Source organism: Anomalospiza imberbis, chromosome 3 (assembly GCF_031753505.1).
Source record: "Anomalospiza imberbis isolate Cuckoo-Finch-1a 21T00152 chromosome 3, ASM3175350v1, whole genome shotgun sequence".
NCBI classification, from domain to species: domain Eukaryota; kingdom Metazoa; phylum Chordata; class Aves; order Passeriformes; family Viduidae; genus Anomalospiza; species Anomalospiza imberbis.
In genome coordinates this window covers 56,386,701-56,407,173 of record NC_089683.1, presented here as the reverse complement: position 1 = coordinate 56,407,173, position 20,473 = coordinate 56,386,701, and the positions used below count along the sequence as shown (strand labels likewise).

Sequence of the window (20,473 nt, the reverse complement as noted above, 5' to 3'; positions counted from 1 at the left end):
AAATTGTAACGATCCAAAGTTAGACCCAATTCGCTGGCAGTGAAAGGAAATATTTTTATGTCAACCCTTGAACTGATCTAGACTACTTTTCGGAAGCAAAAAACAAACACAGGAACAGAATTTTATCCATTCTGTCTTCTGTAGTAATGTTTACTGGATTTGAAAGTCACAGGGCTGAAAGCAGCACCAAGTGCAAAGGTCAGATTTCCAAGAGGATGATTAAGGAACACCACTAACAGATTAGCAAAATTCATGTTAGGCACTGACAACACAAATCACCAAAATACCCTGGACTCACGAGATTCCTCATCAAGCCATAACGCTTTTATCAAAATGTCATCACATATAAACATGTGTTTGCATTTCGTTTGTTTGCATTTCTTTTCTGTGCACTGTAAACTACAAATCTTTTCTCCCTAGATACAATATAACAGAGAGTATTTGCAATTCACATTTTTACCTCAATCCCATGAACACTAAGGCATGTGCACCATTTTATGCACAGGTGGTTACTCATTATTATTTATATAAGTTATTCACTGGAGTGCTTCCAAAACTGGAATCTCAGACATTTAATTCTCAGCCTCTTTTGTACCCCTTCCTGGACAGAAGCAGACTTGAATGCAGAAATTTCCTATAACATTTTCCATTATAATTCAATTTGTTTTTACAGAAACTACCAACTATGTATGACAATTTCCTGCCTTGTCTAGTATAGTTGGAAGATATAAATGTGACAAAGCTCTTATGATTTTCTTATTAATAGTAGTTTTGTAACCAGTTATGCCTGACTATTACTATTAAAATTATATTTCCTAAATTCCTGTTTTGACAAAGGCATGAAAAGGCTATTGCTAGGTAAGGTATGTAAAATAAAATAAAGCAAAGCAGAGGGAATTCATTTCAGCTTAGCATAAAATCACTCTGGGATTTCCCTGTACAACTTTTGCTAGGGAGAATTGCTGGAATTGAATTCTCAAGATATGAACAGTTCTTCCCTTAATAAATTGGCCAAAATTTTGCCCTGCAACTGTTTAACAAGAATTAAAAATTATGTTCCATCCGCTCTTGCCATGTTAAGTTCTTTCCTTCACATAAAAAAAATAGACAAGAAAGCAGATTTTTAAGTGTTTTGTGGCTTTACAGTGTTTGCACAATATGGAGGAATATGACAATCATAATTTTACTGTCTTTCAGCCTGAAGCAGAAGTTACAGACTGATTCAAGTGGCACAAAGGACTGAGTGTTGAAAAGAAAGCATGAAACTTGCAGTTGATACAGACTTTAGCACAGCAAATTGAAAAACTTAGTAGGAGGTAGACTGAACTTCTGTCAAAATTGTATTATGTGCTACTCTGCACAAGCACACACAACAGAGGAAAAAAGGATTAAAAAAAAATCTGGAAGTTTTCCCCAGATAATTCACAGAACAAAGAACAACTCTTTGGCCCACAGAGGTATGATGTTAGCCAGATATCATTAGTGTGCAGAAGAACCAAGACCAGCTACAACACTTCTGTACACCTAAATACAAATTACTCCAGTTATGTTAGGATGAAGGCACTAAACTGGAGCCAGACTGTCTGTCTGTGGACTTCTGTACCAGACTGGTCCATCCACTGGAGTGCCTCCTGGGAGACTAGATAAAAATATCCTGGGACTATCAATACTTAAATGTTTTGATCAAGCAGAGAGTAACTGGAATAAAGCCCCAAAAGCTCAGTGTCCATTAGTAGAAGAGATGTATTTAATATTATCTTGGAATGTCAGGTTTCAGCACATGTTCAAAATAATTTCATTTCCTGGGAAAAAAACTGCAAACACCAAAGTGACTTTAATAAAACCTTGGAAAACAAAGAGATAAATAGACTGTCAGGTAGATTCATTGTGACAGGAATTTGCATGCATGAAGCCTTAAAAATAAGCAAGAAAACAAGCAAATTTTTAAGAAGTTATTTTCAATGGGTGGCTGTCCTGAACAGACTTAAAAAAAAACTGACCTTGGAAAAAAGTGGAAATGCTTATGTTAAGTACCAATATTTTAGCTTAAAGAGACTTTTTTATATTATGTAGGAATCTCAGATTTAAGTTCAGTCCTCACTCTCTCAGAGAGGACACTTGTCCCAGGAGAAATTCATGTGGATGGTGACCGAGGAAGAGAACACATCTCTTCTTGATAACCATAGCTGGTGGCTGATGAAGGAAAACTCATGTACTCCATAGGGAGTTTCTGTTCCACGCTCTGTAGAAGGCAGTAGGAAAATCAACTCAGAAGTCTCAGACCAGGAGGGAGTGAACAGAGAGGACAACTGGAGGTGATGAGAGATACACTATTAATACAGGTGGACAAGAGAATATTTATGAGTGAATTTGGGAGTGCCCTCATGGGTGTTAATGGTGACAAAGCTTTTTTGTTTAATGACCAGACAAGCAGACAGTGAGTAGTAAAAATCTTCTGAGCCCTTTCCAAAGAAGTGTACAAGGTATTTAATGAGGCTTCCCTTACAACTTTCTGTCATTTCCAATGTTATAAAAAAATGACAAAATATGATCATAAAGTTTGGATTTGTTTTGATTTTTGCACTTGTAAATCACATTCTCCATCTTCTAAGCTCACAAAAGAATTTTATTCTTCTAAAGAGTTGCACTTTGAGTCACAGCATTTATCTGAGAATTCTTGCCCTCTGGATTGACCTGGGAGAAATGAATAAAATATAAACGTTTGGAGCTAGAAAAACTCCAGCTTAATCATCCTTCAACCAGCAAGAATAACTGGAATGCAATGGAGCAAAGAATACACACTGTTCACAGGGAATAAGAATGTACCTCATAAACTTTTAAGAGATGATGACATCTCCTAACAGATGTCATCTGTTGTGTCCTGTCACATCAACAAATGCTCACTTAAGAGCTCAGCATTGTAGAAAACTGTATCTGTCAACTGGTGCTCAGCTGCAAAAACCATCATCATCCACACAAGTCATAATATAACAGCTCCAATGCCAATGTTCACAATTTGCTACTGCAGTAAGTAATTAAAAATAGAAGTGTACTGATTTCATGAAGTACAAAGCAGATGAGCAAATGAGGGGAAAAGTGAGAGGTGATCTTACTGCTGGAAGGCAGCACAGCTTTCCTGAAACCTAACACAGGTGTAGTGTAGTTTTTATTCTCTTTCTATGTTAACCCAGTATAATAACCAATATACCAAAAGGCAGAGAGACACAGCCACAGGTAGACAACAGCAAGGCATGGAATATTCTCCTGGGAAAGCTTTATATATTAAATGCAGAAGTGATACACTGGCCAAATTCTGGCCAAATCTCTCCCAGTTCAGATGGGATTAAAGCTATACTCTAGATAAGTAGCTGCAATTTGCCCCATTTTTAAATGAGATGCTTACAGTGGCATCCTTCAGCAAATAATTAATTGTGTTTAAGCATGGTTATTATAAAATTTTGACATCAAATAATTATCCTAGAAAATTCTGACATCAAATAATTACCATTTCATGCAAAGTGTTGAACAAGGAGAGTGTCCATTCTCAGCTTCATAAATCCTTAGTCATAAGTCAGAAATTTGCTGTTCTCTTGACAAATACATAACCTGAAACTTGCCTACTGGATCCAGGTCTTCCAAATAATCTCTGCCAATGAAAGCCCTCCTTGCCTAAGGAGAAGCTGGTTTGACTGTGCTTTTTCTCTTCTACTCCAACCACTTGTTAAACTGTAGAAATCTTTTGAAAGTGTTTATTTCCAGATACAACTGCAGTTCTCGAGTTGCTCCTGCACTCACATGTGGATCCCTATGCCAGGCCATAATATGCTGTGCCTCCTCTCACTGCACCCCTGTGCAGCCTGAACTGCAGCAGAACAGAGAGATTAAAAGACTAATTCCTGATTTTTTTTCACCTGGTACTCAAAAAACCAGGAAAAAGCTGGTGAAAACAAGGAATGAAAGTTTTTATGTCAATGAGTACATGAGAAAGAACTGAAGGTGAATATCCTTGCCTGTTTGTATTCCCACTAGCTCTAAACTCAGCATCTCACTCCTTCTGAGTAAGAAGTGAGAACACTTGGTGTAAGAAGTTGCTGTCCCTTAAAGCAACATTTGATTTAACGACATTCAATAGAGTGTAAAAAACTAAAAATGGGATAAGGGGAAAATTCTGCTTGTCCTGCAAGGTTTTTTTTTTTTTTTTTTTTTTTTGGTGTAGTTTCTCTTTTTTTTGTGAGTACCTTGACTATGTTAAACAAAATAGGCTCCTAAAATATATGTGGAAGAACATGGTATTCACACCTGAGCATCTGTGTGACATTAGATGCTTTTACTTTATAAAATCAGACAGAAAATCATCACAGTTAAATAATTTACTATCTCCACTATTTTGCACTACCCTGTTTCTTTTTTCATTGTTAGGCAACAATTTTATACCACCTTTCCAAGATAAACAGTTCTCTCAAAAATTTTGAAAGACCTATGCGATAATAAAACTTCTGCTGACAACCTCACAATTCTTGGAGCATTTACTCTCATAGCTACCCAATTCTCATAACAATCCAATCTTCAGTCTGGATTAAGACCTTGTATACAGATGGAAATCATATGCAGAAAAGATAAGGACCATATGTGCTAAACATGTCATGTACCAGAGTTTAGTGAAGTCTATCTGTGGGATCTTTCACTTCTCTCATTTCTAAGCTCTTAGGCACTTAGGCTGAGACACATCCCACCTTAAATTTAGGCAACACTACAATGACATAAAAAAGCTAAAGTCTACCCATTATAAGCTCTTCCTGTATTCCCTTTTCCTACTGCTCTAGCTTCATTGTAGTCAATAATATTTATATTTGACTTTCCCTGGTAATAACTCATCACACAAGTTCTATGTAAATATGGCAATGGCAGTCACTGCAGGAAGGAAAAAGTCTACTACTTTTATTTTATAGGGTCTGGAAATTAATACCTTTCCCTACTTGTGTGGATGTCACCTGTCAGTACCAGAAAAAAAAAAAAAAAAAAGAGAGAGAGAAAAAAAAGAAAAAAGAAAAAGAGGATTTTACTTAAGAATTCTGTAATTCCACACCCTTTGTTTCATTGTAATCCATGACATTTGACATTTGTTTACTGATGTTGATCTCAGCAGTATAACTGCATTAATTTCACTAACCCTTGAGACACTTCTGGTTTATATAAGACTTTATCTGCTGTCAGTACTACTATCTGTTAATATACCATTACTAATTTACCAAGAGAAATTACATTTCTGTTGCTGTTTCCAAGACAGTTTTCAAAGTTATCCACAGGTGCTTTGTGAACTACAAAATGTGCTCTGATTTTTAAAACCATGTGCTACAGTTGATTCAGGAAACATCCAAAGAACACAATCAAAAAAGACTGAAAGGAATAAATATAAATTTATCACTGTGACAAGTCAGCAAGTCCTGTGGTAGTCTATGGGCTACTCTCAAAGTGATTCAAAAGTTCATGTTCAGCTAGGTTTCTCTCTTGTTTTAATAACTATTAGCTGGAAATGGTTCTGACAAAGTCACTGTTGTTACAATGTCTGAAAAACAGCAGAAGAGGATTTTTGACGGAGTACTGAAAAGTGCACAGATCTGGCACTGGGAAGCCACAAAGCAAGGAAGGCTGTTTTTTACAAGACATGAGTACCTATCCTGATCTTAGCATTCCAGAAATTCAGATTTTGCACTTGGCCTGTGACTTTTCCTGTTAACTTTATTTTTTAATCACCATAAAATGTTGATTGCATGGAAGACTGGCCCCTCTCTGGTTACAGTCCACCGGTTCTGGCTTTGGACATTTCTAACCCACTGAGAAGAGAGAGGGTTGTAAGAAGTATTTCTGTAATGTACTGTTTTTCACATCCTTTTCTCTGAATCTGGCTAGAATAAAGATACTGAAAACATGCTAAACAAGCCCCTTATCCAAGACAATATGGACATGGTTATGTTCTTAAAAAGAAATACCTTTGCATTAATTTCACTTGAACAGCACAGCAGAGAGAAAATAATATATGTAAATACTGACATCCCCTTCGTCCATTTTCCTCCTTCCACATATTTGTTTTGATTTTTTGTTTTATCCAGGCCCTTATCTCTACCTCTCCCATTAGTCTGCTCCTGTTGCTACACACCAGACCCTTCTCAACTTGTCCAAGCAGCCATTCTCTGGACACCCAGCACCAGCTCCGGAGCTCCTGCTCCTGCAGTCTGCCACTGCCTCTCTTTGCCTCCCTCACTCTTCTTCCTGCTTTCCCACTCACTGCTCTATGACCTGAACTCCTTTTGGACTCATTGGAGGGGAGAGGATGCTTAAAACCACTTGGGAGAGGGCTTCACTCCCCAGTATTACTCACCCCAGAACCAGCTCAGGGAACGAAAAATTCAGTGAAAAAGGTGAGGAGTCAAATGATGCAGTATTCAACAATATCTGCACAGCTGGCATTGAAATAAGTCAGACTCTTACTCATCCTATTCATAAATTTCCTGGTAAATTCACCCATCAGCTCAGTTTCTTCTTTCTTCCTCTACTGTTCCAGATACTGTCAGTTTTTTCCATTTGTGCACTTCATTTATTATCTCCCTGCAATGTTTCTTCCAACGCATGTCAGGAACCTCATCCTTGCTCCTCTATAAATTCTCCTCTTATTTGCAGCATCTGCTTCAGCCCTGCCTCATGTATTGTGTTCAGGGCGCGTGTCTCATTTCTCTCCTTGACTTCTTCACATTAACCCTCTGAAAATGGGGTTTACTGTACACTTTACCTCTAACTTCACCCATAAGGGCCATAAAGAACACAGAGGTGAAAAACATGTACATAGTCAGGCCAGATAGCTGCAGTGAATTGACACAAAATTCACAGCTCACATACCTTGCCATACTTCTGTGCATATGATCCTGTAAGCAGCGAATGAAAAACTATGATTGTTTCATCCAAATCCCAAACAAATACACGCTGAAAACAGAATAGAGGAAAATCTTATTGAACAAATAACGTAAGAGTCCCACCACCACACCACCCAGGGAGAATAAAAATCAACTGACTCTAAAAGTTTAACCAAGTACTTACTAACTGAGCAGGCTTTCTCTGAAAATCAGCAATAACAGTGTATCATGCATGGAAAAAAGTCAAAAGACAGTAACTTTTTAACTCTTCAACTATTTTTTATTTGTTCTCTAAAAATCTTTTCACAAAAAGCTCTCTAATAGAGATTTCAGAAATGTGATTGGGGGTCAAACATAATTGTTAAGGATAAACAGTACTTTCAAATACTTCTCTGCAAGTCTTACTGATTCAAGATTATTTTTATTTCTGCCGTATAACTAAAATCTTGGGTAAAAATGTTATATGCCACTGCCATACAGAATTTAAATAATACTGTAGGATAAACCAGATTGTTTTAATTCAGTTTCATTCACTCAATTTCACTCGTTTGGATTCTCACTGGTAAAAATAATAAATAAAAAAACCCAACCAACAAAAACACACCCTGAAATGTGAGAAGTTAGCTTTTTCACTGGAAAAATTAAATCCTTTGAAAAGCAAAAAAAAAAAAAAAAAGTAAGTTTCTGTACAAAATCTACCCCAGGAGAGGCCGTGTGGCCAGCCAAGTCCCATCAACAATTTTGTCTTGTGCTGTATCCAGGGCTGGTCAGGGAAGGCAGGGCAGTGGGGCAGGCCAGGGCTGCTGGCTTGTTGCCCTTCTTCAGTGGCAGCAGGGGACACACAGCACTGGCAGGCAGCACAACATGTCCCTGGTGCCACAGCTGGAGCAGCTGGAGTGTCACCTACACACACAGGCACTCTGCTTCTTCCTGCTGCTCCTGCCACTGCAAGGCACAGCCATAATTTCACTGAGGTAAGCTGCCTCACTGAGATCTGCTGATATAATTTACAAACACAAGCAAAAACTAGTGCCTAAATATTTAAAAGGCTATGGCCAGATGATCCTGCATATTACATTGTATCCATAAATGCATGTAATTAAGCTGAGTGATATATTTGAGATTTCCTATTTCAAAAACTAAAAGAAAATGTGACACTTTTGAGTAGAGGCTTGTGGTTCTATTGCACAAGAAACTGACAGACACGTAATGCAGAACAGTAAAGTCTCACTGTGCACGTAGATTAAAACAGCTACTACTCTCTGTTACATTCAGTTTGTAAGACTGTGTCCATAATGTCTTCTAAAATGCTTTAAGCTATTTTCACAGCTGCAGTATTCAGAATTTACACTTCATCAGAAGAAACCTCCACATTAACATTCATCAATTACCACAGACATACCTCCAAGTCACTGTCCGGAGGGGGTGATGGATTATTCTTCCGCCCTCTACCCCGAGACTTAGACCCAGAACTCCTACATGTTCTCTCATCAAGATCTTTGATTGGCGTGGAGGGGCTCTGCACTGTGTCAAACTCCCCTGTAGAGGTAACCATTCATGTCAAAATTAGCACTGGATTTTAAAATAATCAACTTTTTTCCTCAAAGTTCAACATGTCTGTATGCAAACTCAATGACATGAGACATGTAAAAATGTCGCATAAAAAGAAAACTCAATGATATGAGACATGTAAAAATGTTGCATAAAAAGAATGATAATGTGGCTAATCTTATGTAGATGGGATCAGCAGATGCCACACACACTTTTGGCTTTACCAATGAAATGCTATAAATCTTAGCAGAATAAGACAAAAATTAAAATGACACATATACATCTGCAGATGCACAAATACAAATGAGCCCAGGCAAAATACCAATATATCCAAGACAGGGGTATTTTAGAAGTCATGCTAATGGTTTCTCAAAACATGAAGTGCTTTTTAATTAAAGTAGTTAATTTCCCATGTTTTCAGTTCAGCTAGATTTATTTCCACGTCCTGCTTTACTTTTACCAGAACACATTTTGGCACTCATCCACGATCCAGAACAGCCAGGCAGCTTCCAGTTTCATGTCCTCCTCCCATGTCACCTGCTCTTTAGTCAAGTTCACTTTTTTTCTTCACCATACCTCAGCCCATACCTTGTCAGAGGAAAGTCATAATATTAAATGCAATATTCCAGTGAGTACCTGAAAGAGGATGAAGTTGTTCTTGCTGTGTTCTGGTTGTCTTTAAGTATGAGGCAATGTGGGCTGTCACAGAGATGTGCTGGAAGGGCCTTTGACCTGGTATGGTATAGCTGGTCTTAACCACACTCAAGCCCATTCCTGACTTACTCATTTAATGAGGCTTAGCATCGTCAGCTTTCAAAACTTAGAGCATTAAATGCAGTTTGGCTAGGTTCCTGAGTGCTAAATGACAAAAACCCCTCCGTCTTAATTTATCCTATTAATAATGACTTGATTTTTCTCCAGTAAAGGAGGAAAGGGTACAGCTTTGATCTGACATCTACTACAGATTTGGATTCAAAAGAGTCCTTGAGCTGTCTGTAATTAAGCATTACTGGGCCACGGGTAATATTTGTTAAAAGTGCTCACGATGGCAAATATGCAGAATCAATTAACACTTGGTACAAACATTTCCCAAAAATCATCTATGATGCATCTGATTTTGAGTTGGAATCTGATTTTTTTCTTTTTTTCATTTTTACTAAAGAGCATCACTGAGTGTCCAGAAGATAAAGGAGACTGATTTTTCTTCTCTCTTCTGAACTTGCAAGACCACATCTGGAAAAATGTGCAGTTTTGGTTCCCCAAGTAGAAGAGAGATATTGTCAAACTGGAGTTAGTCCAGGTGAGGGTCACCATGACAGTTAAGGGGGGCTGAGCATGTAGTAAAAGAGGCTAAGTGACTTTTCATAGAGATATGCAGAGAAAGGACAAGACACACAGACAGAAATCCCTAAAGAGTGGGGAGAGTAGACAGTTCTTGTTGACTACTCATTTCTATTCCCAGCATGGTGTTGATGTCAGCAAGGTCACAGCAGACAGTGAAGCAATCAATAAGGATCACATTATATTGGCTCTTTCCCCACAAGAACAGCAAAATGTGCTTGGGTAATTTCAAATGTACAAGAAGCATCCAAATCAGAATCCCTGTGCAGCAAAATCCTACAATGGCTTTAAAATAAATTCTGAGTGTGCAAGAGCTCAGTGCAAAAATAGTTTCCTAGATTTTTCTGATTGAGTGGAAAAATTGTACGAAACCAAATCCCAAGAAAGTGAAGACGAATGTTTACATTCTTACCACAAAAGTCTTCTTATTTATAACAGTTGAACACATTACAACAAAATCAAGACTCATTTCCACAGTAATGTATTAAAACATCTGTTCTCAATGACTGTGTTTATTCTAATCTACCAAAAATAAAATATTAAAAAAACTCCTATATCTTCTCTGAAATTACCCAACAACTGAAGTCAATAAATCCAATTTTCACTGAGCATTAGTCATTACCAGTTGCTCCAGGCTTCTGCTTGGGTCAATGTTGTACATGATTGCATAATTATCTATTTATCAGTACTGTAACTAATCGCTGTTCCTTGTAAAATCTAGATATTTAAAGCCAACTTTATTTCATTACACTAATCTCTAAATCAGAATGAGCAGCTGTCTCTTACTTGAATGCAAGGTATGCATCTATTTTAGAACTGCAGAAGTCAGTGCTGCAGTTTTTTAAACAACTGTAGGCTTAATTGCTTGATTTGCTTTTTACCTACAGCAGTTTGAAGGAGAAACTACTCTTTTCTTATCCTCTGTTTGCTTTAGAAATGAGGTCAATGCTGATAAAATGAAAACTTATTAAAAATTCAGACCTGTAACATAAAAGAATGTGAGAAATTCTAGTACCAAAGAGTATTGAAAATATTACCATCATGAAGAGCTCCTACTGCAGCTCATAATAGACAGAAATTTTTATTACAATGTTTGAAGTTCTTTAGCTTTTTCAATATTCTGCACATGACTAATAAATACATCTCATAGCCTCTTCCCACTGGGACTGTGAGCAGTGCCAGTGATCCAAGAGAACAGGAGGAAAATGTTAAAACTAGAACATGGAATGACCTCTTTATCACAGATATTCTTACACATACTCATACACTTGTCCAATATGAAGTTTTCATGCTCTGGAGGCCTTGCAGCAGCTCCAGCTAGAGGACAGGGAATTACAGCTCCAAGTTACAAAGGGAATTATGGCACAACACTACACATGGAGGTGATCTTTCACATCCAGGACATTGTTTTCCACCTCTAGTTTGATGATGTGAACATCCCCTCCTCGTTAAAACACAGTTCTATGACTTAAGAAGGAAAAAAAGAATTTGTGCAGTCTGAATACAAACCTAATGCCATCTCCCAGAGAAGCTGCAGGGTGACTTCATTGTAGGTACCAAATTAAACTCTGCTGCATCCCAGTAATGGAATGGGAGCTAATAGCCTATGGTGATTTGCCTCCCCTAACCCTGGATATATGATAGCAAGGTGCCTTCACATGAAGCTTTTATTTAGGCCTATATTCTCTGCTAGAGTTTTATTTGCCCCAGATTAAATGTATTCATGTATTCATCAAGTATACTCAACATGAGGCCTCACCTCCCAGTCCATCTGAGCTATCCCTGTTTGAGATGAAATACCCTAGAAGACACCTATTTATCTCACAAATACTCCATTCTAATGAGTGCATTTTGAAAAATCTTTATATAAGGCTGGCTTAATGCAAGCTTGGAAGAGAAGTCCTTGGTTTAAGGCAGACATGGAATGGATGAATTTCTGAGCCCCTTCATACTTTCCTTATGGATTGACTTTTGTTACATATCCTTACCAGACAGAGCAGCCAGAAGACAGCTTCAATATTACAAGCCTGCTTTTTTTTCCTGACTTATAGTGTGTTATTGCTTGTGATGAATAGCAGAAAGAGCAAAGTCTATTTCCATTTTCATCTCATTTTCTTTACATAGTCAATAAATAAAATTGTAGCTGGTATTAACTCTTGATCTGATGGGGCTTTATTATGCAAATGAGAAATCTTGTACATGTAGATGGCACTAGAAGCTTTGATTGGATATTTGAATTAACAGCTAGTAGAGATGCCAGAAGAATGAAGTGCCTTGCTGTGTTTAGTCTCAGGTTTTGTTGGAGTAAGTCTTAAGGACTTGTTTGACAGCAAGTGAACACAGTGAGTGCTAAAGGACTGCAGAACGATCTATGATATCTGAAATTATCTCCAAGACACTGCCCCTCACCAATGGAAATTTATTTTTACTGTGACACAGAAGGGCAAGGGCATGTCATGCATTCACAAAGTGGGCGTTTCACTCTCAGCAGAGGGCCGCATGATCACTGCAGCCCTTCATAGAAATAAGGAGCAGATGGGGGTGGATTTGTTAAACTCAGATGCACAACCTACTTAACGAGAGAAAAAGCTCATATGCTTAAACAATCCACAACCAAGAAAAACCCTTACTGTTTCACAGATGTGAAGCCTGTGAATACTTTTTCAACATGTTCAAACTATTTAAGATTCATTTTTTTTTGCCAATTCTATTCAATACTAATAGTATTTGCAAAAATACATGATACATTTAGATAGTGTTTCTAGGAAACAGATACCTAGAGGAGAAACAACATGGGAAACTGTCTGATTTTCTCAAATAAGAATATGAAGGAATAACAAAGCAACAAGTGAAAGTACACAGGACATAAACAGTTATCAAAATATGTCACTTGTGAGTACACTCCATACTCTTTTAAAAATTCTTTACATATGATTTGTGTCTGTTATAGCTATCCTCCACCTGTTGAAATTTCACTTGATTTCACATTACCTTTAGGTTCTTCCTAGATTTGCATTCTGAGACTACTGAATAACATTACATTTTTCTTCAAAAATCAAGGGAATATGTATCTCCCCATTGCTCTTCCATACCATATCCATATCCATATCCATATCCATATCCATATCCATATCCTACCCCATCTCAAACATACACCTACAAACACATGCACTGTTACATTTTAAAAATCAGCCTGAGGAAAACATCTGGGTAGGAAAAATTTCAACTAATTTAGTTAAAATTCCAGTATTTTTAGCAAATGTAAGCAGTTTATATTATGTGTGAGTCCTTGCTTATACCATTCTACACAGTGTTACCTTTCCTTTATACAAATTCATTACAATAATACATTAGGCTTTCTACTGCATTTTCAATAAGATGGTGCAGTTGTTAGGAAGATCTATGCAATAAGGTGATTTTGTGACTAAAGCATAAATTCCTCCCCTATTCAGGGCCTAATCCAAAAGCCAGTTTGTTAGTCTTTCTAGAAATGGCAGACACTGCTCACGCTGGATGAGTGAAGCTGGTGCCCTTGAAAGAGACTGCTCTAAGAGTGCTGAAGAAAAATTAAAAACTGCCACTACCCTCCAGGGATGCCCTAGGAATACAAGTAGCAGGCTGCTGTGCTGTGGTGGCTGTGCACAAGAGGGCAGGGCTGGGCAGGCAAAGGGAGCCTCCTCATGTCTCCTGATAATGCTCTTCATGCAAATTCAACTCCTTCAATACAATTTTCTTTGTGGTGCTAATAGCTAATTTCTCTATTCTTGGTTACTTAAATTAGTGAATTAGCAAGTGTGGCTTGTACACATTTGAATAAAGCCCGTGTGCTTTTGCCAGCATGGCTGAGGCATAATTAAATGACAAATAGTATCTTGTTTTAAATTAGTCACAGCAATACTTCAGAATGTATAGGTGGAAACAGAACTGTTCCACTGCCTTTGATACAGACAACCATCTGAGTCTGCAAAAAGCTTTCTTTAATTAGCAAACAAACTGGACAGGTTTCCTAACTAAACAGTAAAAAAGCTTATTTTGGGTGTTTTACATGATAAAGTTTCCTGAAAGGCACAAATGTAAAATATCAATATCCATGCAAGCTGAGTATGAAAAACTTGTCTTTATAAAAACAGCGAATAAAATACAAAAAGTGTTTTCACCTGAATGTAGATCTGTACCTGGTTGACTAGTCAAGCCAGGGAGAGAGTCCTGTAATTGGTAGGTTGATGATGATGAAGTGCCATCAGCCGTGTTGTTTGAGGTCATATATGCACCATATGTTGATGCTGAGTAATACTGTGCATACTGATTTTGGCCAAAAGCTGTGTATGATGAATAATCCTGAAACAGCAGATGCAGCAGAGCACTCAGTTAGGTACTGTAATGAGTGAATTTTTTTCCTATTAGATATTTCTAAGTATACAGAGTTTTGCTAGTGTTTTGAAGACTTGATTTGGCTTTTTTTTTTAATTTAAGAATATTTAGTGTTTTTTAATTTAAAGATATTTACTAAAAGACTACAAGGAAGGTGCTGAAATATTTAAGTGTTAAAATATGTAACTAGGCTTCCAGTAAGATTTTGATAATTTTCCACAGAAAGTAGCATTAAACGACAGTGAGTCTCATTCAGCATAACAGATCTAAATTAAAATAACATGCTATCTCCGGAGTTATATAAGTCCTTTTGTAACTGGCAAACAAAAATGGTAATATTCATACCTGTTGTGAACTACTGAAGTTTGTAGAATTTGAAACAGAATTGTTTGAATAAATAGTGGACGATGGTGTGAAACTAGAACCTAAAATTAAGAAATACAATTAACTGTGAGAACTTGTTAGTGAATCAAAATAAAATTCTAATTAGAAAATTCCATGTTAAGATGTAGATGAATAAGAACAAAAAAAACCTATTTTATTTTCCATTAGAAGTATAAAACATTGTAAGGAAACTTTAAAAGAAATTAAATACTGCTTCCACACATACAGGCATACATCCCTCTCCACACCATGCAAGGAAGATATCTCACCAGTTTAGAAAGCATTTTCATTTTATTGCATTCTCACCTCTCCTCAAACCCTGTTTTTCTCTTTTGCCTTCATTTCTAATACTTTAGTGTTGTGTTTGTGAAAGAAAAACCTTTTAAAAAGACTATATCCGGGTGTTTTAAATCAATCTGTAATGAAGCATGTCCTTGTTTTCAACATAAATCAGATGATTCACATTGCAGTTTGTAATATGGAGAAGATCAACCATTGTATAAGAGGCTTAAAAATTATCCAAATAAAATGGGTTATCGATGATCAGAGGGTAATAAATGAATTATTAACTGAATAGTAAATGAAAGGATAAATATTAATTAAGGAGAAATTCTAAAAAAGTATGTTAATCCAAGGAGAAAAAAGTATCAAATTATGCCATACTCAGGAACACAAAAAACAAGGAAAAGATACTTGTATATATGAGTAAATATAACAAGTGCTTCCTGTCCTGCCACTAAAAAATTTGTAGATTTCACTTCACTAAAAAATCCAAAAGAAGGCTCAAGTAGGGACTGCATTCTATGCTGAGATCTGAAATAACAGACGATCAGAATGAATACACATATGCTTATTAGCACTGGGAAGAAATACTTAGCTTTAAATTTTAGAGGTGGCTACTCACCTGGCATCTGGTAGGAGTAGGGGGTTTGGCCTGGCTGTGGGGTGGAAAACCCTGGGCTGTAACTGAGGCACCCGCTCTGTAGAGGAGATTGGGTCTGTGAGAGCCCACTTTCCGTCTTGATGCCTGGCAACATTACACCCAAATCTGTATAAGAAATTAATTTTCAACTGATTCTTTAAAATATTTTGTTACAGTTGGGAAAACAAAAAGAGAAAGCAAAAAGACATTCCAGTCGGCATTGCTTTCAGTTGTAGGTAAAGTGAAGTAATAAGTGGTCAGATACCGTAAGTGGGTAGGCTGTAGGGCTGTCCTGTCTGTGAGTAGGCTGTATAGACCGCTGGCTGCTGCATTCCTGAATACTGCGTTTGTCCGGCATAGGCAGACATTGTTTGAGCTGCTGGTGTAGAAAGAATGTGCGGATAGGGCCTAAATATCAGGAAAAATAGCATTACTGTGGCAACAAATACTTTGTATGTTGATTCAAGCAATAAAGTAAAGAAAAAGGTTTAAAGATGTCCAAAGGCAGTTTGTTATTCTGCCAACTGCTCCTCTTCTGGGATTTATACCATCCCCCACTGAAATAAGCTGAAAGACACTCTGTCCCACATTCCCCAAGGCACAGTAAATATTTTATGCTGTCCCATCACTACAATTTAATTCTTAAGCTACTGTGTCCACTTTTGGGTGGGCTGTGCCACTGCTGCATGTCTTTATATGGATTAACATCTTTCAGCCGAGATCAGAATGCTTCAATTAGAAAAGCCCCCACACGTTTTTAATCCAGTGGAGGGAAACTTGGACTAGAAGAGTAGAGGAAACACAGAGGTGAATGTTGACGCTAGAACATTATGTCATCTGTGTAGGTTCTGCTTCAACAGACATGTAGCCTGTAGCTTCAATGGGAGATGGATCCTACCCATTGAGAGCAGCATAAAAAATACTGACAGCAATACTTTGGTAACCAGATGGGCTTTAAATGTTCGGAAAATATGGGCTAGGAAAATAGAATGGAAATAAAAATGCCCTTTTATTTATTAACACTGAGGTTTATAGAGAGATTGAATAAAATTAAGTTTAAAAATTTGGCCCTCCAGAGTTGAAAAAATATACAGAGAAACATTTTTCTTGGATTGTTTTGGAAGTCAAATCAGACTTTATGGACCAGGAGTTGAATAAACATACTCTGCAGAATTACGCTAACTGAAACCTGGCCATTAAAAGTCATGACTAAATTTCAGATTCTAATTTTTAATTTTTTTTCTTTCTAATTAATTCAGTACAGTTGGCAGCATTTACTATCAGAAAAGGATTACTCATTAATTTAGATGCCAAAAAATTGTAACAGTAGATTGAAAATTCTATTAAACCTTGTAATGTATTTGGCCAAAATTAGCTAATATAGCTTGCCAAAACCTGTTCAAAGTGGAATGATGGCTCTTACTTCAGGAATCTACTTTCTGTATTAATAAATTTTGGCTACCATCATATGATTACAAATTTGTTAAAAAAAAATTGAAAGAACCTAATAGGCTCTTGAATCTTCAGATTCAATGTTTTCTCTGTATCAAAGTCATACTGATAGCTGTATCAAATAAATGGAAACAAACAGATGGCATACTGGAATCAAGAACCCTTGTGCACAACACTGATCACAGGACAAGCAAACTAACATACTGCCAACTGCAGCAGTTTCATACAACATCTTTGGTGTTTCTTCTTAAAGTTCCCACTCCTGGATTTATGTGATTGCCCAAGAGTCAGTTTCCCCTCACCAAAAAAAAAAAAAAAGCACATAGAAATTTTCTATTTCTAAAACATCCGTTGGCTTAAAAATAATAAGATTAAAAGCTAATCCAATTTATTTGATTTTTAAATCTTATGATATTGGAGAGGGAAAAGGGAAGGGTGGCTCATGATTGTGGAATGTTTGGAAGCGTTTGGCAATGCTGGCCTTGGAAGGGTCAGGGACAGGGTTACCCCCAGTATGCAACTTGTGCATGCAATTGTGATTTCTATATATAAACTGACTTCTCCAAAATATATCTGTATAGATTCCCTGTACATGCTGTGAATATGCTGATGTCTGAGAATGCAATAATCTGGTTATTTTACTTCTGTTGTGTGCTGATATTCAAGGGTGTTTCTTGTGCAGCAATACTGCACAAAGTAGGATCTTACTCTGTAGACAAACGAGGAAAAAAAAAAAGTTGGAGAGGGAGCCAGTACCAGAGCCAGTACTGTGGCTTAAGAATTTTCCTTTTTCTCTGTTTCTCCTGCTGAACACTTGTTTGCAACAAACCACAAAACTGCCCACAGCCAAGGTCTATGAAAGACTAGAAGAGGTGCAGACACTAACTTGGAGGGATATATCTGTGGAGAGTACTGGTGCGCTGATCTGGGACTGTAGCCACTACTTGTTATTACTGCAAAACAGAAAACAAGAGTACAGCAGTTAGAAACACCATGAGACCCACACAGCCACACAGTGTGAACTAAAGCAGCAACATTAACAGAGAAGCCTATTGAAATGGACAGCTTTTCAAGGAAGCAGATGTCACCAGAATCACAACATCTTAAAAATAGAATTTAAAAACTTCCAAATTTTTCAGTGTTGTGCAGAACTCTTTAGTTAGCATGTGTGTGCCATGCTTTCTCAACTTGACTAACACATTTCTGATTATATTGCAGAGGCATGTATTTCATACATCACCTGTGATCCACACACACTGTTGATCTTTCAAATTGGCAAGTTGTATTAAAAGGAGTAGTTAAAAAGAATCTTGTGATTCAACATATTTCATGGGATTGAAGTAACATACACATACCTTTGTAGTCTCACATTAACAAGAAGTTCAATTTTAATACTGTATAGAAAAAGCATGTTTTATATCGTTGTGACTAATTTTAGTTAGCTTAGGTGATGGAAGATACTGGATTGAGCACGAGAAAGCATCTACCATTCTCTGTAAACAGGACAATTAGAATATGACCCCTAACAACAGCATTTTTATTTTATAGTATGCATAAACAGTCCTGTTCAGTAGCCATCCAAATTGTGTGCATCTATACTATTCACAGCTGCATACTCCAAGAAAGCTAACAGAACAATAGTCATAAACCATTAAAATTTCATCCAGAAGCAGTGCTCACACTGGATTAATTCCAAGTGTTTGGAAGTTTCCCTTTCCTTTAGCCATCTGTCTTGACTAAGACAGATGTATTCCAAATATATGTACTCCAAAGTGTTGAACCAATCCCTTCAGAGCAAATCCATACTGGGCAAACATACAGAGTGTCTTTATTAGGCCATCTGCTGTTCATTCACTTTTCAAAAGATTAAAGTAGTACACAATGAAGCACTGGAATTTCTTTAGTCTAATCAATCATAGTTGTACTTCAAAGTGTACCCTCTTCCTGAGTTATTCATAATGGTAGTAGAAATGAACATTCAGAATTTTATAAGTGACAAATAGGTTTAGGTTCCTAACTATTTTATGAAACATGATACATTTCTACATCCAGCCCTAATTAATGTCTCTCAGATCTATTGCTTTGAACACACACAGAATTTCATATTTTAAAAGATAGTTTAAATGTATTTAGAATGTGTAGGACTTAAAAGGAAAATACTTTAGAAGAAAAACAATTAACTTCTTAAAATGTGCAGTCAAGTATGTCTTGAAAGTAAAGAATTGTATAATAACTTTTAAAAGATGTGCCATTAGTTTTCATTAAAGAGTTGCTGTCTGAAAAGATATTGAGGGCTTCCCTGTGATGGAAATTTGCTAAATTTCATTTTGTGTGGATACTGTTTCTGAGGGTTTTTTTTGAGAAAGGCTTTCCGTGGTTTAGAGCAATCTGCTACATGTGCAGGCAGCTATTCCCAGAGTCAGACAAACCTATTGCTGTTTCTATCAATGTAACTGGTTCATAGAGCTCTAAAGAATGCTCTTGGTTATTTAAGGGTTGATGAGTAATTAATCTTCCCTGTTGTAGCTCTGTGACCTTTCTAAAGACAAGCAATAGCAGCAGAGTGACCTTGGTGGTTCTCAGGGCAAGGAACTTTTCTGTTCCATTATCAGCTTATCGGATCATTTTAGCCATACTGCTTCACTTTTTGTCTGATCATTTGCTGGATGAGAGCTCAATCAATCAATCAATTTGGTTAAAGCACATTTACCATGCCACTCCACCTTATGTAAACTACAAAAAAATTAATAATTATTCATTTAAATCACTTGAGCTATCAAAACCTAATACTTTCCAGCAAAAACTGTCCTGCCTGCCTTTTTATTCTTTTTGCATATTCCTTATTTTTAAAATTCAGATAAGAAAATAAAATACTTTTGGAATGTGTCTGGTTTTAAATTTCCTTGTTTTTATCCCCAGTTTTCCCTGATGATACTACCAGTTGTAACAAAGAGAAAGAGGCAAGGCTAAAAAATACATTATTTTCACTGTTTCTCTGTAGCTTGTCCCTGCAATTTGTCCACTACATTTTAGACAGTGAGATGTTTGAGAAACATTACAGGGTGTAAGGCCTATCATAAGAGAACATTATGGCTGAGTGGAGCCTGTGGACCACACCTGTATCTCACAGATGAAACTGCTAAGTCTAAGGGTTATGAAACTTTAGATACCTCCTAACATCTCTTTGAGGACTGCTGGCAGTGGAGGAGATGGTGGAAGCAGGTTCCTGTGGGTTTTGTGGCACTTTATATAGGCATTATATGAACAGGGATAAATGCTCTTTTGTGTTGCATATGTTAAAAAAAAATGTTTGTTCTCTGAAAAACTCAAATATTCCTAAGACTTCACAACTTGAAATTACCAGAGGAATGCCCTTCAGGGCAGGTATAAGACCCTTGTTCTCTCCAGCACCCATTAACGTTGTTCACAGAGGGGGCAAGCTGACAGCCAGCTCTTACCAGTTACTCTCTCAGTTCAAATGGCCAAGGTAGTTGTGGAGGATTTAAATGACCATTAACTGTTTTAATAGCATGTTGGGTTCAGT

General features: G+C 37.0%; 1 protein-coding gene across 13 annotated transcripts in view; it reads right to left on the bottom strand.

The window, feature by feature from the left end:
- EYA4 (EYA transcriptional coactivator and phosphatase 4) overlaps positions 1-20,473 on the bottom strand; it is a 140,140-nt gene that overhangs the window by 15,635 nt on the left and 104,032 nt on the right. For 7 of the 13 annotated variants that reach the window (XM_068184522.1, XM_068184519.1, XM_068184512.1 and 4 more), the window contains 7 exons: positions 17,816-17,882; positions 15,743-15,885; positions 15,460-15,603; positions 14,517-14,596; positions 13,958-14,138; positions 8,311-8,447; positions 6,895-6,978 (listed from right to left, as the gene is read on the bottom strand). In XM_068184522.1, coding sequence (XP_068040623.1) covers positions 6,895-6,978; positions 8,311-8,447; positions 13,958-14,138; positions 14,517-14,596; positions 15,460-15,603; positions 15,743-15,885; positions 17,816-17,882 — 836 coding nt within the window. The remainder of the gene's footprint in view (positions 1-6,894; positions 6,979-8,310; positions 8,448-13,957; positions 14,139-14,516; positions 14,597-15,459; positions 15,604-15,742; positions 15,886-17,815; positions 17,883-20,473) is intronic. The other 6 variants (XM_068184517.1, XM_068184524.1, XM_068184516.1 and 3 more) reach the window with 2 other exon arrangements.